This window comes from Aythya ferina (assembly GCF_964211825.1).
Source record: "Aythya ferina genome assembly, chromosome: 2".
Lineage (NCBI taxonomy): Eukaryota > Metazoa > Chordata > Aves > Anseriformes > Anatidae > Aythya > Aythya ferina.
Window position 1 is genome coordinate 118,312,436 of NC_140297.1, and position 20,579 is coordinate 118,333,014.

At 39.8% G+C, this 20,579-nt stretch overlaps 1 protein-coding gene across 8 annotated transcripts in view; it reads left to right on the forward strand.

The window, feature by feature from the left end:
* Nucleotides 1-335: 335 nt before the first annotated feature.
* The window catches only part of CHST9 (carbohydrate sulfotransferase 9), a 95,290-nt gene continuing 75,046 nt past the window's right edge, over nucleotides 336-20,579 (forward strand). For 2 of the 8 annotated variants that reach the window (XM_084511901.1, XM_084511904.1), the window contains exons 1-2: nucleotides 336-504; nucleotides 6,663-6,879. In XM_084511901.1, the coding sequence (XP_084368027.1) occupies nucleotides 6,780-6,879 (100 nt within the window). In that variant the 5' untranslated portion in view covers nucleotides 336-504; nucleotides 6,663-6,779. Of the gene's footprint in view, nucleotides 505-5,286; nucleotides 5,828-6,662; nucleotides 6,880-20,579 lie in introns of those variants that run through there. The other 6 variants (XM_084511906.1, XM_084511905.1, XM_084511903.1 and 3 more) reach the window with 5 other exon arrangements.

The window sequence follows — 20,579 nt, forward strand, 5'->3', positions numbered from 1 at the left end:
GCGTTCTGAGGCAGGAACGGCGAGAAGCTCTTTGTCTAATGACACAGGTTTTGCAGACACACAGGCGGAGGAGAGGGCAAGCGGGTGAGCAAACACGGCATTTACCTGCCCTCACAGAGATTCACCCCCCAAGGCGCCGGCGGGGTTCCCCCCTTCAGGCGGGGGCCCCACCCCAGCCTCCTCATCCTCAAAGTTTTGCGGTGAAACTTTGTGCCTCCCTACCGCTACGGGCACGCCTCCCGCCCGGTGGTAGGAGCGCGGCGCTCCGAAGCGGGCAGGTAAAAGGGGTGGCGCGGGGGCGGCCGGGCCGGGCGGGGCGCACCGGGGCGGGGCGCGGAGGCCGCCTCCGCCCCGGTCGGCGAGGCGGGTGGGCTTGTTTGGGGGGTTGCTTCCTGACCCTGCAAGCAGCCTGTTTCTTAACGCGGCGCTCCGCTGCCGCCCAGCCCTGGGGTGCCGGGTGTTTTACTAGCGGGAGGAGGCAGCAGACGGATCGTGGCCGCCTCGGTATGTTTTCACCCTGGGGGATGGGGGTGGCCCGGGGCGAGAGCTTGCTTCGTCTGCTGCGGGTCTACCGGGGCGCTTCGCCTTCCCGGGGCCGCCGTGGTGGTAAGGGGCTCTCGCTCACGGGACCGGCTGCCGAGGGATGGCTCCCTACGGAGATGGAGGGTTGTGGGTTCTTTCAGGAGCTGGGCGCTCTGGAGCGTCCCCCAGAAGTTCAGTGGAAACCTAGTACTCCCCTGCCGCGGTACTGTGCGAGGGAGCGCTCCGCAAAAGAAGCAACTTTTCTGCTGACTACTCTTCCTCCATTTCCCCCCCTCCCTTCACAGTCATCACACGAGAAATCGGGAATTCAGGGCATATCTATTAAATTAAAAAAAATAAATAAATAAAGAGTAGTATTGTCTGTGCGTTTTCAAGCAGTAACATGAGTGATTAGGGCAACCAGACTGCAAGACTGGCGTGCTGAAAACACTTTGTTTCACTGCGGTCAATAAACAAGGTCTTACCATTTAATTACATGAAAGAAGAAAAAAAAGAAAGAAAGAAAAAAGACTGTTGACGCCTTTTTTTTTTTTTTTTTTTTATTTTTTATTCCCCAGTCTTAAGTGGGGAAATGGGGGAGTCCATCTCCAACCTTGCCTATAAGATTCAGAGACATCAAGTTGCTGTCTCGCAAGCTGTTTCTGTATAACTTTCCATAATCCATGTGACTTTCACAGGACTGCTCACTGTCCTTCAGGCAGGTGAGAGCTAAGCATGCCAAACACGTCTTTGTGTGCTCAGGTACAGTAGGTGCAGTCCTGACTGGGAGCTATTATGGAAAATGATAAAGCCTTTATTCTTTTTGAAGTGAGGATGTGTCCTGGTCTGTAGAATGAAACCATTGGTATTGAATATTTTGATAAACTGGTAAAGTTCCAAACCTATAATTTTCACTGCTACGGGAGTGTTTTTGTGTTCTTTAAGCAAGCAGAACTTATCACAAAGCTGATACATTAACCTACACACTCATGTATAGGACAGCTCTGCATTTATCTGTTGTTAACATGAGCACAGCTGCTTTCTATTTCATTTCTATGAGAACTGCAGCTTTCTATTAACTACAAGCTAATTAACTGGACAGTTACTGTGTGGATTAAACTAATATCATCTGAAGCTCAAGAGGATTTAAGGTTGACAGGTAGGACCAGGTTAGTGTCCATAATTCTACATGATCTCAGAAGTAACGTGGCTACTATGGGCTGGTTTCAGTCACCTGATACAATTCTTATGGGAATTTTTAATGGCATCAGAAAACAATACATGCTCTGTTAGTAAAATGAGTCTTATTTTTATGTATTACTTCATTAAGAGTTTTTTCTTTGGAAAAATATTGAAGGGGTAATAAGAAGCAGGCTTTAATATATTAAAGTGGCCAAATCGAAAGCAAAACATATTTACTGTGCCACATTATTCATTTTGTATAACATATTGTATGCTATAAAGTGCATTAATATGCACTTAATATGCATTAATAACAAAACATAATTTCTTTAGCAGCATTGAGGTTTTATATGTAACAAGGGAGAGTAAAGTAGAAAAATGCTAAATATGTGCAACTTGACTGGTGGGAAGTTGCTCTGGTGATGTTGATGTTTGGAATTTTCTGATTATTCTTGAAACTTTAATTTTAAGATTTTTTTTTTCTTTTTGAAGCGGCTTTATTGTTTCAGGATTTTCAGTGGGCAAGGGAAGGATGCTTACTTTAAGCAGTTTTCTTCTCAAAGAAATCTACGTATTTTCATACAGAAGATTCCATTTTATATAAATATATATGTATTTCAGATATGTATTTCATGCAGCAGGTTTCATTGTTTTTCTTACAGAACTCTAACAAAATTCTCTTAACCTGATTTGCGAGGCTGGTAAGTAGTAATCTGTTATTGCCAGTGGAAAAAGTTGTGCAGGCCAGATGGTGTCTTCAGTTACACTTATAAGAAGGCTGTGTCCGAGTGTCTCTGGAGGTTGAGAAGTTGCTGAGGTATGGAGGCAAGGCTGATGTATCAGTGGCCTGACTGTTAGATCATAAAGGGAGACACTGGTTATGTGCCTTCAAGCCACCAGGTACTGATATACTGGCTGTCATGAGATGGGAGAGAAACTCATCGCTGCGCTGCCCTCTGCTTAGCCCTTGTAGTGAAGTCTGGCAGAGTTCTAACCTTTTAGACCCTCAAGTAGATTCCTATGGATTGAAAGGGCAACATTATGAAACTTTTTTTTTTTTTTTTTTTTTTTTTCCCTCACTCTTGTGAATTTGCTCAGCAGGACTGTTTGGTTATCTTGATTCGATTATGCATTTAATTCAAATTTCTCTAAAACTTTGACTTCACCCAACCATAATTCTCTGCATAACTTGCCAGAGAGAGAAAAGAGCAAATACTGTGTATTTATTCCTAGCAACTATTGGGATAAACCAGAACAAAGAATAGCACTGCCTTATAAGAAGAACTTTGCAAGCATTGTTAAGAGCTAGGGCTGTACCTCATGTTGTTGTGAAGCCAGAGAGTTGAGGTGTGGAGAGTGGAAAGGTGATCCCAGAGGATACGCATGAAGTAGGACACAAGCTAACAGATGAGAAGTGAGGGAGGAGGGGGAGCGGTGAAGTGAGAAGATACTCTTGTATCCTTTCGCTGACTGTGCTGAAAGTAGCCTGGGCGGGTGTCCAGCAGGACATTCCTTGGCGCAAAATTATCCTGCCATGATACTCCTGTAGAGGCATCAGGAAATGTGTTGCTTCTTGGGGGTAAAAAGAAAAGAAGGAAGGAAAAAATGATGTGTGGGCTGTGAAGGGTTGCAGTAGCTTAGTGTGCTATTTCTCATTTTCCTTTATTAACTCAGGTATGTCTTCGGAGATGCTGAGTGAGTGGGAATTTGTGGTAACCCACAGTAACACGAATGCTTTGACCATTATAAGGAGCATCTATTTATTCACTGCTGGCTAACCACTAATTATGATCATCCTTTTTCAGGTGGAGGAAAAAGTATGGAGGGGAATTAAAAAGAGGAATAATACATTGCCTCCAACTACTTAGAAACCCTTCTGTATTTGATTTTAGAGCTAGGTGATGGCAAAGGGAATAGTCTCAAGGAAATATTAAGTTAGCCAAATGTACTACAACCAAGAACCACTGGTTTTGTGTGGTCTAGAATAACAGGAAGCCAGGAATGGTATTTGAGTGCTAGAGATGCATCTCCTCAGCTGCAGGTGTATTTGCTTGCCAGGTAGAGAAGGGTGGATGATGTACTGAAATAAAGAAGCACGCCAAAAGCAGGATATGAACTCTTACTCATTTTGGGGGTGGCTGTGCTATTTCATTTGCTTGTGTTGGCCCTGTGTAGGAATTTGCACCTTTGAACAGAACCCAAAACACAAACGGGAAAAATGCAGGGGTTTTGCATTAGTGGAATGTGGATTCCTGAAACTCTTAAATTTGACAATGGAGTTAAGCAATTTAGCCTCAGAAGTGAATAACTATAAACTTGTCAAGTTTCTAATTTTTGCTGCAAAGAGCTTTGTGTTGCCAACACAACATTGTGTTGCATGTACTGTTTTTGTCTGCTGTTCTCTCTCCATACATAATAGGAACAGTATGTAGCAACCTCTCACAAAAAGTTGAAAGGACTTGAAATTTTAGGGTGCAAGCATCCCTAACATGTTCCCTTTGCAACCTTGAGTTGGAATGGCACATTAGGGTACATACCTCCAAAGAGATGAGGAGAGGTTAAGCTAAAGAAAAACTTGATTTCATCATAGCTGAGAGAGTCATAGCAGTTAGGTTGTATTAGTTTTCCTGAAGTAACCATCCTATCCAGTATGTCAAACTACTGCCCAGTAGAGCAATTTGGACCAGGACAGAGGGCAAAGAAAGATCTACAGCTTAACTGGGATGCTAGGCTTCCACGTGGATAGGACTGATCTCCTCTGAAAACACTCAGGTTGAAAGCAATTGATTATTTGCTCTTCCCTTGCAGCCACAAAGGAGCATTCATCTTGATTAAAGAATATTTGCAGATATGTTCACTTTGCCAGGATGCTGGGAGTGTTTTCCACGACCGTTGCATTTTAATGCTGAAAGAGCAAATTTGTCAGTGTTGCATGGCCATTTTTCAACTTCTACTAGAAGACTACTGGACTCAGACTTTTTTTAATGCAACTATCACTTTTTCTGTATGTGGGTTACAAATCACTGTATTAAATAAATTAAACTACTTATTCAAGCTGAAAAGCCTTTAAAAATATTATAAGGTAGCAGAATAGGTTTACATTCTAGATGGGTTTGATCTATTTAGAGTCTAACCAATGCTGAAGTAGGTATTCTTATTTAAAGCTAATCTTAAAATGTAGCCAACACATAAGTAATACAGTTTCATGTAAATAAAATTAAACTAATTGCAAGAAACCTGAAAACTTGATACAAAGATAAATGTAACGACTGATGGTGGAGTAGGATTTTTTTTTCTTGGTGTTCTTTTGTAGTTTAAAGAGGTATTAAAACACTTTTTTTAAAAACAAACTTCTATCCCCTCAAAACGAAAACTATCCTAGTAGAAAAACCTTTTTTTTTTTTTTTTTTTTTTTTTTTTTTCATATTAACAGACTAAATTGCTTGCTACTGCTCCTGGTTTTTACTGTGCATCCAAAAGATGATAATGCAGGGCTTGCAGGTGGTGCTGCCTGCAGTCATGATGGTGCTTGGGCAAGGTCAGCTCTATATCCTGTGCCAGCATGTGTCACAGATGCATATAATGGGTGGTACTGCTAACAGAAAAACTGTAGGCACCTGGTTAGGGCTGTAGTTTGATTAAACCGGTGTTTTCCCACTTCATTTGTCAGAAAAGTTCCCATTCCATTGTTTTGTGGAGTAGCTTTTAGTTGGATCAAGTTTCTGAATGTTTCTGTGTGGATGCGTAAGCCCTGCTGCTGGCAGAAGGGGCAGGGCAGTCAGGGTTGATGAGAGCAAGTGGCTGGCAAGAGCTGCAGTGCCAGCCTACACATGTTGGGAATGTCTATGGAGCTGTGTGAGATGTTGAAAGTAGAAAAAAAAAAAAAAGTTCTGAAAAGTTTCAGATGCTTCTTTGTTGGTCTTGAAATCTTTTGCTTCTTAGAAAACATAGTTACTCTGTTCATTCAGCAGCTATTTTTAATGGGATTCCCTCCTAAGCCTTATGTGTATGTGTATTTTTAGAAATTCAGCATGTATAGATATGACAGTGCTGAGCTACTTAAAAATACGAACTTTTCTTGTGGAACGTGCCATACTCTCAGTTTTCAGAATACATGTAACTGGTAAGTGTCTGCATTTTAGTTTTCCATTTATTTGAATGCACTTGAACTTCTGTTCTGTTCTTTTAATGTTTTTCTCTTTCAAATATTTTTTTTTTCAATGTACTGTCTTCCTTTAAAAGCTTGACTTGTTCTTTGCTGTAGTTTATGAGACACTTCTATCAGGTACTCACTTACAGGAGTGTTCCATTTTGTTGAATTTCAATGTGCTTTTTTTATCCTCTTACTGTTCAGGCTAGCTTTAACAGCTGCTCTTCAGTTTCTAGTAAACTGCTTTCAAACCAAATGTGTCCTGATTCAGGTTAACAATTTGGCTTTTTTTATGCTCTGCAGTGTCTTCTGTATGCTGTTATAAACTGAGTTTTATGGCCTGTTTATGTCAGGTGTAGGGTGTTAACTAAATTACTTCCTTCTTCTAGGCCCTCTGCTCTTCAAAATAGTAGTCATTTTTGCAAGATCACATTTCCAATGAAGTTAACATCAAGAATCAGGTTCTTGACAAATCTTTCCCATGTCACAACATAGCTCGGTAAAATGCTGATCAACTAATTCCCCAAGCATCTTATCTGGGGGCATTAACCATTATGGCAGTGGGTGATGTCCAGTGGTGTGGAGGTGGACTGGTATCTGTAGCCACTTGAAGAGATTTGCTTAATTCTCATCCAAGGGATTTGCTTAAATCCTGTCTTGACATCGTCAAAATTGTGAACAGCAATCTCAGCATTGGAAAATAATAGTTTGTGAGAGATACAGCTTGCATTCAATACACTGGATACAGATTCTTTGGTGGAGTATAAGAATGTAGCATAAGAACTAGCTGCATCTGTTATTATTCCAGGTCAGAGTCTCAGGGGAAGAAGTTCACATACTGAAGAAGATGCAGATGCACTGAAGATTTCATAAAAATGAGCCATGCATTATTCTGAAAGCTGAGAAGTAGCCCTCTGATAGGGTCATGAACCTAAGACAAGTCTTTGTGTCGCTACTGATGTTTGGAGTAGCTGGTCTACTCCTCTTCATGTATCTGCAAGCCTGGATTGAAGGACAGCATACAGGTACAGTAGGTTTTTGGTTTTCTTGTGTGTGTGTGTGTGTGTGTGTTTTGGAGGGGAGGGTGGGGAGGGGCAGGGTCAACTACTTTTTTTGTCCTGGTTAAAGTAATTGCATCCATGACTTAAATGGTTGTCAGACTTGTTTAATATCTATACTTCATACATGCATTAAGAAATAACTTGAATCTCAGGAAAAGATGACCCCAGGTGCCTAATTGTGCTATCAGCTTCGTTTGCGAAAATAAGCGTTGCAAATACGTACTGTGTCCAAGTCCACTTCTGATATAATTCTAGATGCTGATTTTTTTCCTCTGCTTTTTTTTACATATTTTAGGTTGTGTGGCAAAGTAATTCTTGAAGAATTATTGTAATGTTTTGTAGACAAAAGTGGGCTTCTAGGTAGCAACACTCATACTGAATCATTCTAACCCAGTCTCGTGGTGGTGGTGTTGCTGTTAAAGCTGGTTAGATACTGGATTTACAAACTTTTTTTTATGTGTAGCATCAGAGGCACATTGCAATTTCAGGTAAGTATTTATTAGCATTGAATAAGGGTTACACTTCTGAGCAAAGTTACTGTTGTGGCAATTTACCATGCTTTAGTTTGCCCCACAGGATGACCTAGATCCCTTTTTGAATTAAACAAGAACATATGCTTCACATCAGGCCCTGCTGGATGCTCAGTTCACTGGACCAGTCCATAGTTAGTCTCGTGTAAACCCCTATGAAATGTGTGTTGGGTGAATATCCATAATATCTTCAACACCCACTGTTTTGCTCTGCAGATCTACTTCTGTTGTGCCACCCTATTTGATGGCCTATTCTTGGTTATAGTTCTGTACTTGTTTTGCAGTCCTTCTTCAACCCCCTACTCTCTCCCTCTACCCACACTCCACCCAAAATATGGAATGATCCCAGTTTGTTAAGAAGTAATGATTTTTATGTCCTCTTGTCTCTATTGCTCAACTTCTATTACCTCTGTAAAACTCTAACTTCATAATATACTGATGCCACTGTGAAGAAATACATTTATAAAACCACATTAGTCTTTTGGTTTTATTGATCTGTGTTTTTATTCTGCATGAGCTGCTAGGCTCTATTTTAGAGCAGAGAAGGGTGGTTGTGGTGAGGTTCTAGTGTATTATTCCTGCAATTATTTGATGCTGATCTTAACTTTTTTTTTTTTTTTTTTTTTTTTTTTTTTTTTTTTTAATTAAGTGCAGTGCTCAGTGTTCATGTCAGCTTGTTAATGTTTCTCGGCTGATCATACAACCATGCAATATCTTGAGTTGGAAGGGATCCATGAGGATCATTGAGTACAGCTCCTGGTTCCACACAGGACCACCCAAAAAGCAGACTGTGTGTCTAAGAGCATTGTCCAAATGCTTCTTGAACTCTGACAGGCTTAGTGCTGTGACCACTTTCCTGGGGAGCCTGTTCCAGTGCCCAACCACCCTCTGGGTGAAGAACTCTTTCCTAATACCCAGTCTTACCCTCCCCTGTCCCAGCTCTATACAGTTCCCTCGGGTTTACATCTCTGCTGTCATCAGAGAGCAGAGATCATAGAATCATTGAGGCTGGAGAAGACTGCCGAGGTCATCTGGCCCAACCATCCTAGTACCATCAGTGACCCACCACTTAGCCATGTTGAACCCCATCCCAATGGCCTCTGCCCATCAACCCATCCTGTTCAGGTCCCTCTGCAAGGCCTTCCTAACCTTCCAGCAGATTGACACTTTCCCCCCAACTTGGTGTTGTCTGCAACTTACTGAGGCTATGCTCCATTCCCTCATCCAAGTCGTCAATAAAGATATTAAAGAGGTTAGTCACAGACATCAGCCTCTGGAGAACATCACTGGTGACCTGTCGCCAGCTGGATTTCACTCTGTTCACCACTACTGTCTGGGCCTGGCCATCCAGACAGCTTTAACCCAGCAAAGAGTGTACCTGTCCAAGCTGTGGGCTGTCAGCTTCTCCAGGAGAATACTGTGGGAGACCCATGTCAAAGGCTTTGCTGAAGTCTAGGTAGACTACATCAACAGCTTTTCTCTAATCTACCAGGCAGATCACCCAGTCGTAGAAGGAGATGAGGTTGGTCAGGCAGGACTTACCTTTCATGAAGCCATGTTGGCTGCGCTTGATCCCTGGTTGTCTTGCATATGCTGTGTGAATGCACTCAAGATGATCTTTTCCATAAACTTCCCTAGGTCAAGGTAAACCAAAGTCAGGCTGACAGGACTGTAGTTCTCCAGATTCTCCTTACCACTGTTCTTATAGATGGGCATAAGATTAGCAAATCTCCAGTCATCTGGGACCTCTCCAAATGACCATGAGTGCTGATAGATGACAGAAAGCAACCCAGCAATCACATCCAACAGTTCCTTCAGCACCCTTGGGTGAATCCCATCTGGCCCCATAGACTTGTGACAGCCCAGGTGAGGCTGCAGGTCTCTAACTCTTTCCACCTGAACTATGGGGGGTTTCCTCTGCTCCTCATCCCAGATTTCCAGGTCAGGAGGCTGAGTACCTTGAGGATAAGTGGTCTGACTAGTAAAGATGGATGTAAAGACATTAAGAACCTCAGCCTTTCCCATATCCTCAGTAGTCATGTTCCCACTGCATCCAGTAAAGTATGGAGATCAGCGTCTGCCCCTCTGCTCTGCTCATGAGGGAACTGCCAGCCACTATGAGGCCTGCCCTCAGTCTCCTCTTCTCTTCGCTGAACAAATCAAGTGACCTCAGCCAATCCTCATACGTCTTGCCCTCTAGACCCTTCACCATCTTTGTAGCCTTCCTTTGGATACTCTCTAATAGTTTTATGTCCTTCTTATATTGTGGTGCCTCAAACTGCACACAGTACTCAAGGTGAGGCTGCACCAGCACAGAGCAGAGCTGGACAATCCCTTCCCTCGACAGCTAGCCATGTCGTGCCTGATGCACCCCAGGGTACTGTTGGCCCTTTTGGCTGCCAGGGTACACTCCACTTAATGTTAACCAGGTCCCTTTCCACAGGACTGCTTTCCAGCCTCTTGTCCCCCAGTTTGTATGTAAAGCCAGGGTTGGAATCCCAGGTGTGGAATCCAGCACTTGCTGTTTTTGAACTTCATGCAGCAGTTGATGATTGCCTAACCCTCTAATTTGACAAGATCTCTCTGCAAGGCTTCTCTACCCTTAAGGGAGTTGATAGCTTCCCCCAATTTAGTGTGGTCTGCAAACTTAATATACCTTCAAGTCCTGCATCCCAGTCATTTATGAAAACTCTGAAGAGAACTGGCCCCAAAATGGAGCCCTGTTGCAAGTAATAGTGTATTTACAAGCTTATATTAAACAAAACTGTTAAAAGAGTTAAATTGACCGGCATTGGAATGGTTCCCATGTAATCAAGTGTTGACAGGAGGTTGTTTACAGAAACAGAGCTTGCAGTGGAAGTCTGCCTTGAAAAATCTCTACTGTTGTTGGGTATGTTAAGGGCAGATATCCTTGCTTTCAAGGTAGTTCAGGAATGTAGATGATGACTGTAGATTATTGATTTATTTACTTGCTGACATTCTTTACATTCCTTGCATCTTTTGTCCTGTAATTAACCTTTTCTTTCATGCAGTGCTCCTTGTTACCATTTCTCACTGTTCCCCTCCTTCCTTCCCTTTCACTCTCCATTTTCATTTTCTCTGTATGTGTGTACTATTAAAAAGAAACGGTGAAAAACAAAAAGAGAAGATATGTTCTTTTAGGCAATCAGATGCTTTCTTTGGGGGGTTCTCTTTGATGTATTGCCATAATCTTCATCAGGAGAGAGGTTTTCCTGATGAAAACATCATTTCCATGTGAAAATATTTCCATAACAAAATAGAAACTAACGGAGAATAACAGAAAGGGTTAGCGAGCTTAAAATGTGATTTCAGTTTTGAGTGCCCTTTTATCTCGCTGGACTGCTGTTTTGACAGCACTTCAGCAGGATTCAAAAAATGAATTTTGGCACTCTTGGCAGTGACTAGGTCATATACATCAGAATGAACATGGAGAAAAATCATTCTTTGGTGTCTGCTGTTGCATGCATGTCTTCCAATTTAAAATGTAGAAAGACATTCTTTTTTTTTTTTTTTTTTTTTTTTTTATTTCAAATACCTGTATCTCTTCTAAATATTCTGCAGCTCAATTCTTTCATGATTTTTATCCCCCTTTCCTGGTTGCTGCCTTAAGAGTTTCTATAAAATAAAGCACATTTGCATATTCACAATATACCTTAGTTTGTGGGTACTCTCCTTTTCTGCAGTGTTTTTCATATTTCTGTGTGTTGTACACTATAGCTTTTTTGAGGATGAACTGTGTCTGGAGAATCCCAAATTTATGAGCATCTTTATAAGAATTTTATGTCCTCTTCTGTGAGTTGCTAGTTGCACAGCTGTAAGACAGTTTTAGTCTACAAGTGGCTGAGTGTGTGATTTGATGTTCTGCTAAGAAATGGAAAGTGTTCCTTGTGTTTCTCAACTGCTATGCCACAAGACAATAGAGACAAGTCTTCATTGTAAGCATGACTATTTTTATCTTCCATACTCAAGACCAACAACAATCTTGTTTGCATTTGGTTGTTGAAGCATGGAAAGCTGGCTACCTTTGAGTTTAGGAACATAATGTATGTATTTTGCACCAGAGGGTTGCTGTTGATTACCACATATTCCTATGAATGTCTGACTTTATAAATCAAAATCATTGAAAGAGATGCTAGATTTAATTGATTACTGTTTATAATGTTCATACTTATTTCTCAGATTCTCATAGTTTTGATATAATTCCCAGTCAGATATAGATTTTGTGGGGAATTAGAAAATTGTATAGTAATATGCTGTTCCTCATTAGTGTTCTTACTATTGTATTAATCAATTTACTTTCACACTCACTGTTTGTGTTACCACATTTTGTCTTTCTAGCTGTTCATAATTTTTCACACTGGACCTAATGCCACTATTGTTGTATAGTTTAACTTCTTTTTCTCCTTTTGGCCATCTTCTTTCAACTAGCTGTTCACATCTCTAAGACCTCTGCTATGATTTGATTCCACTTCTTGTCTTATATCCTTGTTGATCTGGTCTTCTCTAAGTAAGTGTGTTGTTTTTCTGTTTGTTTGTTTTCCCCAATTTACTTCTGCAAACTTCCCTTCTCACTTACTTTTACCTAACCTATGAATCTGCCATCCTGTCCACCTACTTCAGGTGTACCTGTAGGCTCAGCACAGCCATGTCTCCTTCCTACTGTGCTTGGGCTCTTCAGGTTAATTCTGGTCACAGTCACCATCTCTATTTTTTTTTGTATTTTATTAAAAAAATAAAATAAAATAAAAAATACCATATCTTACATTTGTAGATGCCTAAGAAGCACCTCTTAATTATATGGTGGTTGGCTTTCTGATGGCTTTTTACAGAGATTAGCAAACTGAAAGAAAAGGCGAGTTCCTTGGTTTGGTACAGTGCATAGAGCGTTTAAAGACAGGATGATATAACCTTACTTGGATGTTGCAACATTCTTCTGCTGGGCGTCTTCAGTTCACCTCAATGGAGTAATAGGAAACAGACTTCTTGAGCAGTTTGAGACATGTCTTTAAATACATACAGACTTTATTTGATTGAAAACTTCACTGACATCAACAATGATCATGTAACATACATTTATGTTCTGACTACAGCATATATGTAAATATATTCATTTATATATGTTCAAATATAAAAATGAAATTGGTATAAATTCAATTTAATCTTACAGCTTTACTGGACAGTTTCCCGTACTGTCTTACATTGCTCACTGAGAGTATTAAGCACTGTGGTATTGATGAAAAGTCAATTGCCATTTATTGCGTGTTTAATAATTTCCAGAAGTATTAATCTCATACAGGAGGCAAATTTAAGGGTCTTCCATAGTTGAAGTTGAGTTTTATATCATGAATCACTTGAATTAAGGTGTGAGTGTGCAAAGCACACTTGCATTTTGACCCTTCTACGTTAGAGATGTGAATTAGACTTTAAGTTAGGCATTCAGATGTACTTCAAAACTTTTTTTTGGCGGCTGATGTGATTTGCCATGGCTGATTACTAAAAAATATTCACAAAAATATTCTGTGATTAGACCTGTGTGCTGGGGGTTATGGTTTTCTTCTTTTCTCCTCTTAGTAAATTTCATCTAATTCATTGTTGTGAAGTGTGCGTATTAACTCCATGATTACCAGGAACTCCTTCAGTGTTTCATGAAGTGCAGTATGACTGATAATTCATCTGAAGCAAGGCTGCATTGCCCCTATCGTCCCATAGATTTCTAGTTCCCAAGTGTGGGAAAGTCTGTCTCTTCTTTTTCCCAGCAGCTGTGTTTCACCTTAGGGATACTAGCTTTCTTGTGCATGCTTTCTGCTCCCTTTGCAGGCTGCAAGCGTGGTTGTTTTGATTTTGCCCAGGGTCTTTGCAGCACTCTATGGGTGCCCAAACAGCTTTCTGCACCTTGTGTGCTTTACTGATGCAGGCTTTGAGCTCCCGAATAGCTTCATGGAGACCCCATTCTGGTTCCTTAGGCCACGTATTTCATTTCTGTGAAGAATCTGAACAGAGTTCACTCAAATTGTCTTTAACAATCCCATTTTAAGAAAAATTTGACATTCCATAAAATGACATGAGCTTTCTCAGTTCAGTCTGCTCTTGGTAGCTATCCAAGCTGTATCTGTACGATTTGGCATAAGAGGGTGTGCTTTCTTTCCTGCTTTCCTAGACTTGGTAATTCAAGTGATCTCTTGGGTCATTTGGTTAACTCAGTGAGATACTTTGAGTCTGTGGAGCTTCTTCCTTATCTTGACACTCAAAGTAGCAAATGAATGCATGCAACATATGGTAATATTTAGTCTTTGCTGTTTGTGTGGATTTATACCTATCTATCTATCTATATGTATGTATATATATAAATTTAAATCTTGCCTAAATGGAGCAACATTGATGTGGCTTACAGGGTAATTCATATGTAATGAATTGCAGAGGCAACTGTTTACTCGAAGTAGTAGTTTTGCCAGAGGGTCCTCAGTAAATGCAATATACTAAAAATGGTTGTAAATGAAAGAAAAGGAGCCTGATCAATAAAGGATATTAATCATGATTAATCTAGTTGTTTTAGTAACTGAAATATTTCTGTTACAGAAGTCTTGGGTAGTTTGCCTGAGGCTTGCTAACAGTTGAAGAATGCCACCAGTATGGGAAAGCAATTCTTCCTGGTTTACAATGCCTAACTATCAGTGAGGCTGTTCTAATAAGGCTGTGTGTTCAGGCTTTACTCTTCTCATCAAGATACATAGTTTTCTCTGTGTGTTTCACCTCCCCTTCCCCCCCCACCCCCCCGCCATTACTGGCTTGAAGCACAAAAGAAAGATGCTTCTTGGTGAGTGGTTTTATTGTTCTCGAAGTCCCAGAAATACAAAATTTTAGTAGGTGAATTTTCACTGTATAGCTTAAGAGTTGTCATTGTTCCCCACCTCCTTAAATGGGTTTAAACTATATAGAGAAAACAGTTCTCTTTTGTGGAGGAACTGATACTTCGTTGTACCATTGTGATCTAAATATACAAGTAAAAGCTAAATATCAGAAATTATGGTTTTCAGAGTTAGTGATTATGACATCTCACCCTATCTTCAGTAGCAGCAAAACAGAAATTTTAAGAAAAATAAATTAGAATTTCACATTGCAGCATATGACATTTAAGACCATGTTTATCTTTTTGTGAGGATGTGCTTCCTAAGTGTGGCTCTTTAGTAGCCCTCAGCCTTGTGGGTCAGTTCTTTTTACATTTATCATTCCTATAGCTAAGTACCTTCTCATTTTATACATCATGCTTCCTTAAAAGAAATTCCTGCTGTGATTTTTTTTTTTTTTATTTTTTCTTGAGGGTGTCATGAAATAACATTTTTGAGTTGGTGGTAAGTTTTAATCCTTTAGTATTTAGCTTTCTTGTTTCAGTGGTGTGAATGAAACTAAACAGGATGAGTTTTTTGGGCCTCCTGTCAGCTGTATGTTCAATAATGTGGTTGAGCAGAAGCTGATGACATTTTACTTACTGTTTATAAACTTTTGACAACCCACCCATACTCATTAGTACCTAGACCACAGAAGTCTACTTCTAACAATATGTGGCTAGTATCTTAATTGTACTGTGGACACCTTGAAGTATTCTTTTTTGCCTGTTCTCAAGCACTTCTGTGTTGAGAGCTTTGTGTAATCATCTTCTTTTTGTAGGTATGTAATTGAACTCACTTCAGAATTTGTGCTATAACCACTGCTGAGGGGCTTGGGGGTTTGAGATTGGAATGCATATAAAGTAGGGCATCCCCTTTCATAGGAAGGCTGAATATGCTGTTTTCAAAATGCTCTTTTGAATTGGATCTGAAAAACGTAGGTGGTCTTCACACTGTTATTCAAATCCTTGGAACAAAATAACTAGATGTGTTTTTTCATGGAGTCCTTAGCAGTCATTCTTTTTTGTTAGGTAACTATGCTGTGGTGTTTTTTTTTTTTTTTGTTTGTTTGTTTTTTTACACATTATTCAATTTCTATGTAGTTGTCTAACAAATTTGCTGTCACTGACTGAATTTTTTAGTTACAGTTGTGGCTGTTTATAATAACTTTTGTCTCCAGAAAGCCCTTTTCTTAAAACCTGACTATTCAGGTAATGAAGCATTGGAGTCTTGTCTCTGTAGTGCACTGATTGTATGATGCAATACAATTCAAGATACACTTAAAACCTTACAAATCAAGAAGGCTGGAGAGAGAATTTTTACGTGGCAAATCATAATTTAGAAGAAACAGTAGTAAAAGTTTGAGAGAAGTTTTTCCATTCCTGACCTTTCTGTTCTTCTGAAGTGTGCTGCACACTTTCATAATAGTAAGTGGTTTGCACACTTTCATAATAGTAAGTGGTTGCCATCAGTACATCTAAGGCTCCTTTATCTCTGATGTTGAACAGCTTTGATTTCTCTCTTGATTACAAACAGCCCTGTTAGAGCATGTGATGTGGTCTCTGCAAAATTGCAAGGGAAACCTTTGGATTCTTAACAAAAAAATTAGAAATTCTGATATTTTTAAGTATGTGTATATGTATGTTTGTATATTTACTTTCAGTATGCTCTTTGTTTCCCTTATTTGTGTGCGAGTAGAGACTGTTGGCAGGAGACGTAATTTAGACAAAAACCTATCTTCTCAGCATAGTCAGATATTTGGGATGCACAGGGATCAGAACTGTTTTGAAGTTCAGTCTCAAGAGCCCTTGTTTCTGTCTTTTTGCTTCAATTTTATTTATGGTGCTACTGTAAACAGGTTATTTCTATAAATTAGGGGTAATTGTTTATAACCTAGCAGCATCTGTGAGAAATAAACATTTTAAATATCAGGGAGCCATTTCGTTGTACAAGGGATTAATGTCCTACTTATCATATGTATGATCTAGCTGGAAAATATGATGCATGTCTTGAGCAAAAAGTTCAGTGAAGAAAAAAAATCCCTCCCCCTCCCTTTTTCTTTTAAGAAAATGAAAAAAAAAAAAAAAAGGTTTTATTTTTGGTCCTTTTGTATTTTTAAGGGCAATCATCGTGGCAAGGCAGCATGGTGATCAACTAGGCTTTCAGGTTTGGGTCCCTGCTGCCTCAGACAACTGTCTCACATATTTTTTGTATTTTTACTGCATTTATGTTAATGGCATTTTCAAGGAAATATTTCTAAATTTCTACAGTATTTCTATGGAAGGCGTTTTATAACTGTCAGTTTGAAACCTGGAAGATTCATGTTACATCAGCATATAGTGTTTTTCTTCTCAACTTCTCCAACCTTGAGCCTTATGGCTATGTCTGTGGGACCAAATGCTGCTGTCTTTAGGCACAAAGAAGAATGAGTGAAATACTACCAAATGGTATGTTTAAAACAACCACCACTAACAACAAAAAGTAACAAACTGCACCTACAAAAACTCCAAAGCTTGTTATTTTCTATTCAAAATAAGTGTCAGGAAGCAAATCAGCTTAAAGGCTCTCTTTGTAAAATTGTAAATATTTGTTAATTAAGGGGACTGCAAAATATGCAGTATTTTAAATGTTACACTGTATACAGATGAAGATGTTCTCAGGCGCTCATCAGCTTCAAGCCTCACTTAACGGGGAGAACAATCTCAGGCACTTCCACTTGGTCTGGACTTTGACTGGTTTGGTCCTGGTTTAGTGAAGAGGTGCAGCAGCATCCTGTACTGCCTGGAAAGCCTTTGCTCACCACAAGCGGCAACAGTATTTTGCAACTATGAAAATGTTATCTGTTACAGTAGGTCTTTAGGAACTCCCACTCCTTCCAGTCCAATTTATACCCAGCAAAACTGATTCTTCCTTACCATGCACACTCTGAGCCTCCCTATGACAACAAAATCCAAGTGTGTCATTGACCTCTAGCAAACCTGTGTAATACCTGCTAACAAATGCAATTTGTCCCTCACTGCTTTGTTGTTTCAGATGATTTTGTGATATTGATATTGACTGTAAAGCTTTCCATCACATGATCCTGGCTGAAATTCACAGTGCACAGCTTTAACAAAATCAGGCAGAATAGGCACATTTTTTTCTTAATCCTTCAGCTTCATATAAGCCTATTCAGGACCATGTAAGGGACAATGACATAACAGCTATCAACATTTCTGAGGGGTGGTAGAGATCTTGAAGTTTGTGAGATTGTTAAGGATGCTAAGCAAAATACATCCAAGATTTCACATCTATTTAATAATAATTTTCCTGTTTAAAGCTCTGTATTCTTTTAAGAGAATAAAGCCCTGACAGGTGGTCAAAGCTTGACATTTACAAGCTAATAATAGTGGAAAGTGATTTAGAGACAAATGATTTAAACTTACTGCATCACACTCCCTCTAATTTATTTATTTTGGCCCAGGGATGCTGCAGATTTAGAAGCTTATATCTATGACATGGGATATGGGGTCAATGGAGGCTATGGTTGTACAGAGTTTAGTTTGTGCGCACAAAACCTACAGTGAGCTCAGTAAACAGGGTGGTAGGGTGGGGAGGGGAGAGGGCACCAAAAACCTACTGTCCTCTATTTCTCTGTTAAAAGTGCACTCGTTTATATTGATAGGTATGACTTTATATGGATAGGTATGACTTTGTGCCTTATCTGTTGATGATGTTTCACCTAATGGCACACAAGGTTAACCTTTCACTCCTCCAGGAAGATCTCAATTCTGACCTGTCTTGTTCCAGCAAGTGTTGTCATTCCATGCCCAGGCATTGCCCACAAAAGCTATGAACCAGTGAGGTTGATTCTTCTGACTTCCCCTAGATCAATTGGATGTAAGTGGTGACAGGTACAGTTCCATCAGCACGCTTAAGAAAAATCCAGAAGGGTCTCTGGACCCTAGCTGCTGGATTAAACATTCCATCAATGTTTTTTCTTTTTTTCTTTTCAAGGTTTGATGTTGTAACTGTGTCATTTGCTTGTGGTGTGTCCTGTGACCTGTATTCCACTCTCCCCCCCTCCACCCTTCTCCCCCGCAAAGTAACAGTCAAACATCAGGTCTAGCACATCAACAGACTGGAGACTGATTTGTTTATGTCTCACTTTACCCAGTCTTCCTTTGGTGTCCTAGAGTGGTGCAACTGAACTTGGCCATCAAAGGTGATTTGAAAGTTTGTTGTAGGAATTTTGTCTTCACTTTGTGTGCTTGATAACAAAATTAAAATATTTCTGCTTTTTGCACATGGTTTCTGATGCCTTAGTTAGTAAGTGTTTTAATTTTTATGTATATATGTCCAAGAAATTCACAGGCTTAGGATATTTGAGTTTCTTCATGAGAAATGGAGATAGTAAGGAAATACTTGTCTCCTGGCAAAGGCATTCATTGCCCTAGAATGTAATGGATGATGGCCTAATAGCCACGAAATTTGACATGTACCTCAGGGGACTGTTTCTGCATGTCATAGACACTGGGAAATATGCAGAAATGTATCTAAAGATCAGCAGCCTAAGGTTAACAATAATCAGAATAAATATTAATTTTTACTGTGAGAAAATGCTAGGTGAAAGAAGAGGAGGTGTTAATTGATTTTATACTTAATGTGATTGGAAGGGACCAGGTCATTTCAGTACCACTTAGAATCTAGCAACAAAAGAACTTGTCCAGCTCTATATGTGTAAGGGCATAGATGAAAAAGTTGTTAAGGGTTTGTAATACTTTCCACTATAGATATATTATACTCTCAGTGCTTAGAAACAGCTCAGGTGAACTGGTATTATCTGGAGTCACATAGCTGTGCCCTAGGTTTGTGCCTGTTGCCTCTTGGTAAATTTGCAATAGAAAAGATTGTTGGGGGTTCTTGTTTTTGATTATGAGCAGCCAGAGAGATGTGGTGTGTGAGCTCTGTTAGCTGCAGCTGGAAACACTCATTTGTATTAAGTAGAAACAGGGAAATATCAGTCCCTGATACGTTACCATTAATTGACAAAATACCTCTGTTAAGGAAAGAAAATTCATTTAATATGAAATAATACATATAGTAAGCAGTGTGCACAAAGAGAGTTTTGTCTTTGAATTTAGTTGTATTTGATATTCTTGTTTAAACTTTTAAAAGGTGCAGACAGACACGCAGTTGTTCCTGAATGTTTTTTCTGTTGCCAAAACCTCATAGTTTCTCTATCATTTCCATCATTCCTGCTCTCACACAGCTGCTGATTGTTCCCAAATGCAATTGTGTTTGAGCTAGCAAGCCTTAATGTGAACAAGCATTTCACTTTCTTGGGTTAGGATAGGAATCTCACCTCTCCTGGTACAGAGACCTGCTTGCTGTGGCATGTGAATGGTGTTTTCTCTGCATAATTGTGAGTCATGGTGCAATTCCCAGCATCCTGGTTCACTTGGGAAGCCGGCTATTCTTGGCAGCCTTTCAGTAAGGCTGAAAATAGAGCAGTGTGTGCACGATGCAAGCTGTGTGGGAGGGTCAGCTACTCCACTGGAAGGGGCACAGCATCAGGTCCAGTCTCTTGAAGGGCACGCAGAGTCAGCTGAGTGCCAAGCAGTTGTTGTTGATGGGCATTGGCTGGGGAAAGGCAACCCTCTTTGTAGAGGGCTTTGGAGCCAGCAGAGTAAGAAAAATTGTAGCTCTTTTGTTAAAGGATGGCTACTTGGTGGAAGAAAGTAAAAGCTTCCACCACTAATATCCTTTAGCCCTGTTACTTAGCAAATTTATTCTTCTCAATCTTGACCTCACAATGGCAGCAGATGAAGGAGAGGCTTTACAGAAATGGAGTCAATAGAATTTCACTCTTCTTGCTACACTAATATAAACAAAATTATTTCCTTATTCCTGAAAAAAAAAAAAAAAAAAAAACTTTTAGTCACCAAACAGTGCAGGGTAAACTGTGTTGCAAAAATATTACTATAGTCTCAGTACCTACTGCAGTCTATTAAAGAATTAGAGTACACTTTTGAAATGAAGCATGGTAAGGTACATGAAGGAAGTGCACATTCACGCATTAGTTTTGTTTTTGTTTTTCTTCGTTTGTATATTTCTCGCTAACCCTCCAGATTCATTGATGCATTGTATGCCTTGTCCACTACTGAGATCTAATGGTTTACAAACTGTTGACACTTGTCATAGCACTTGAATTATGTGTAAAATGTAGCCTGTTACTTTAAACATATTA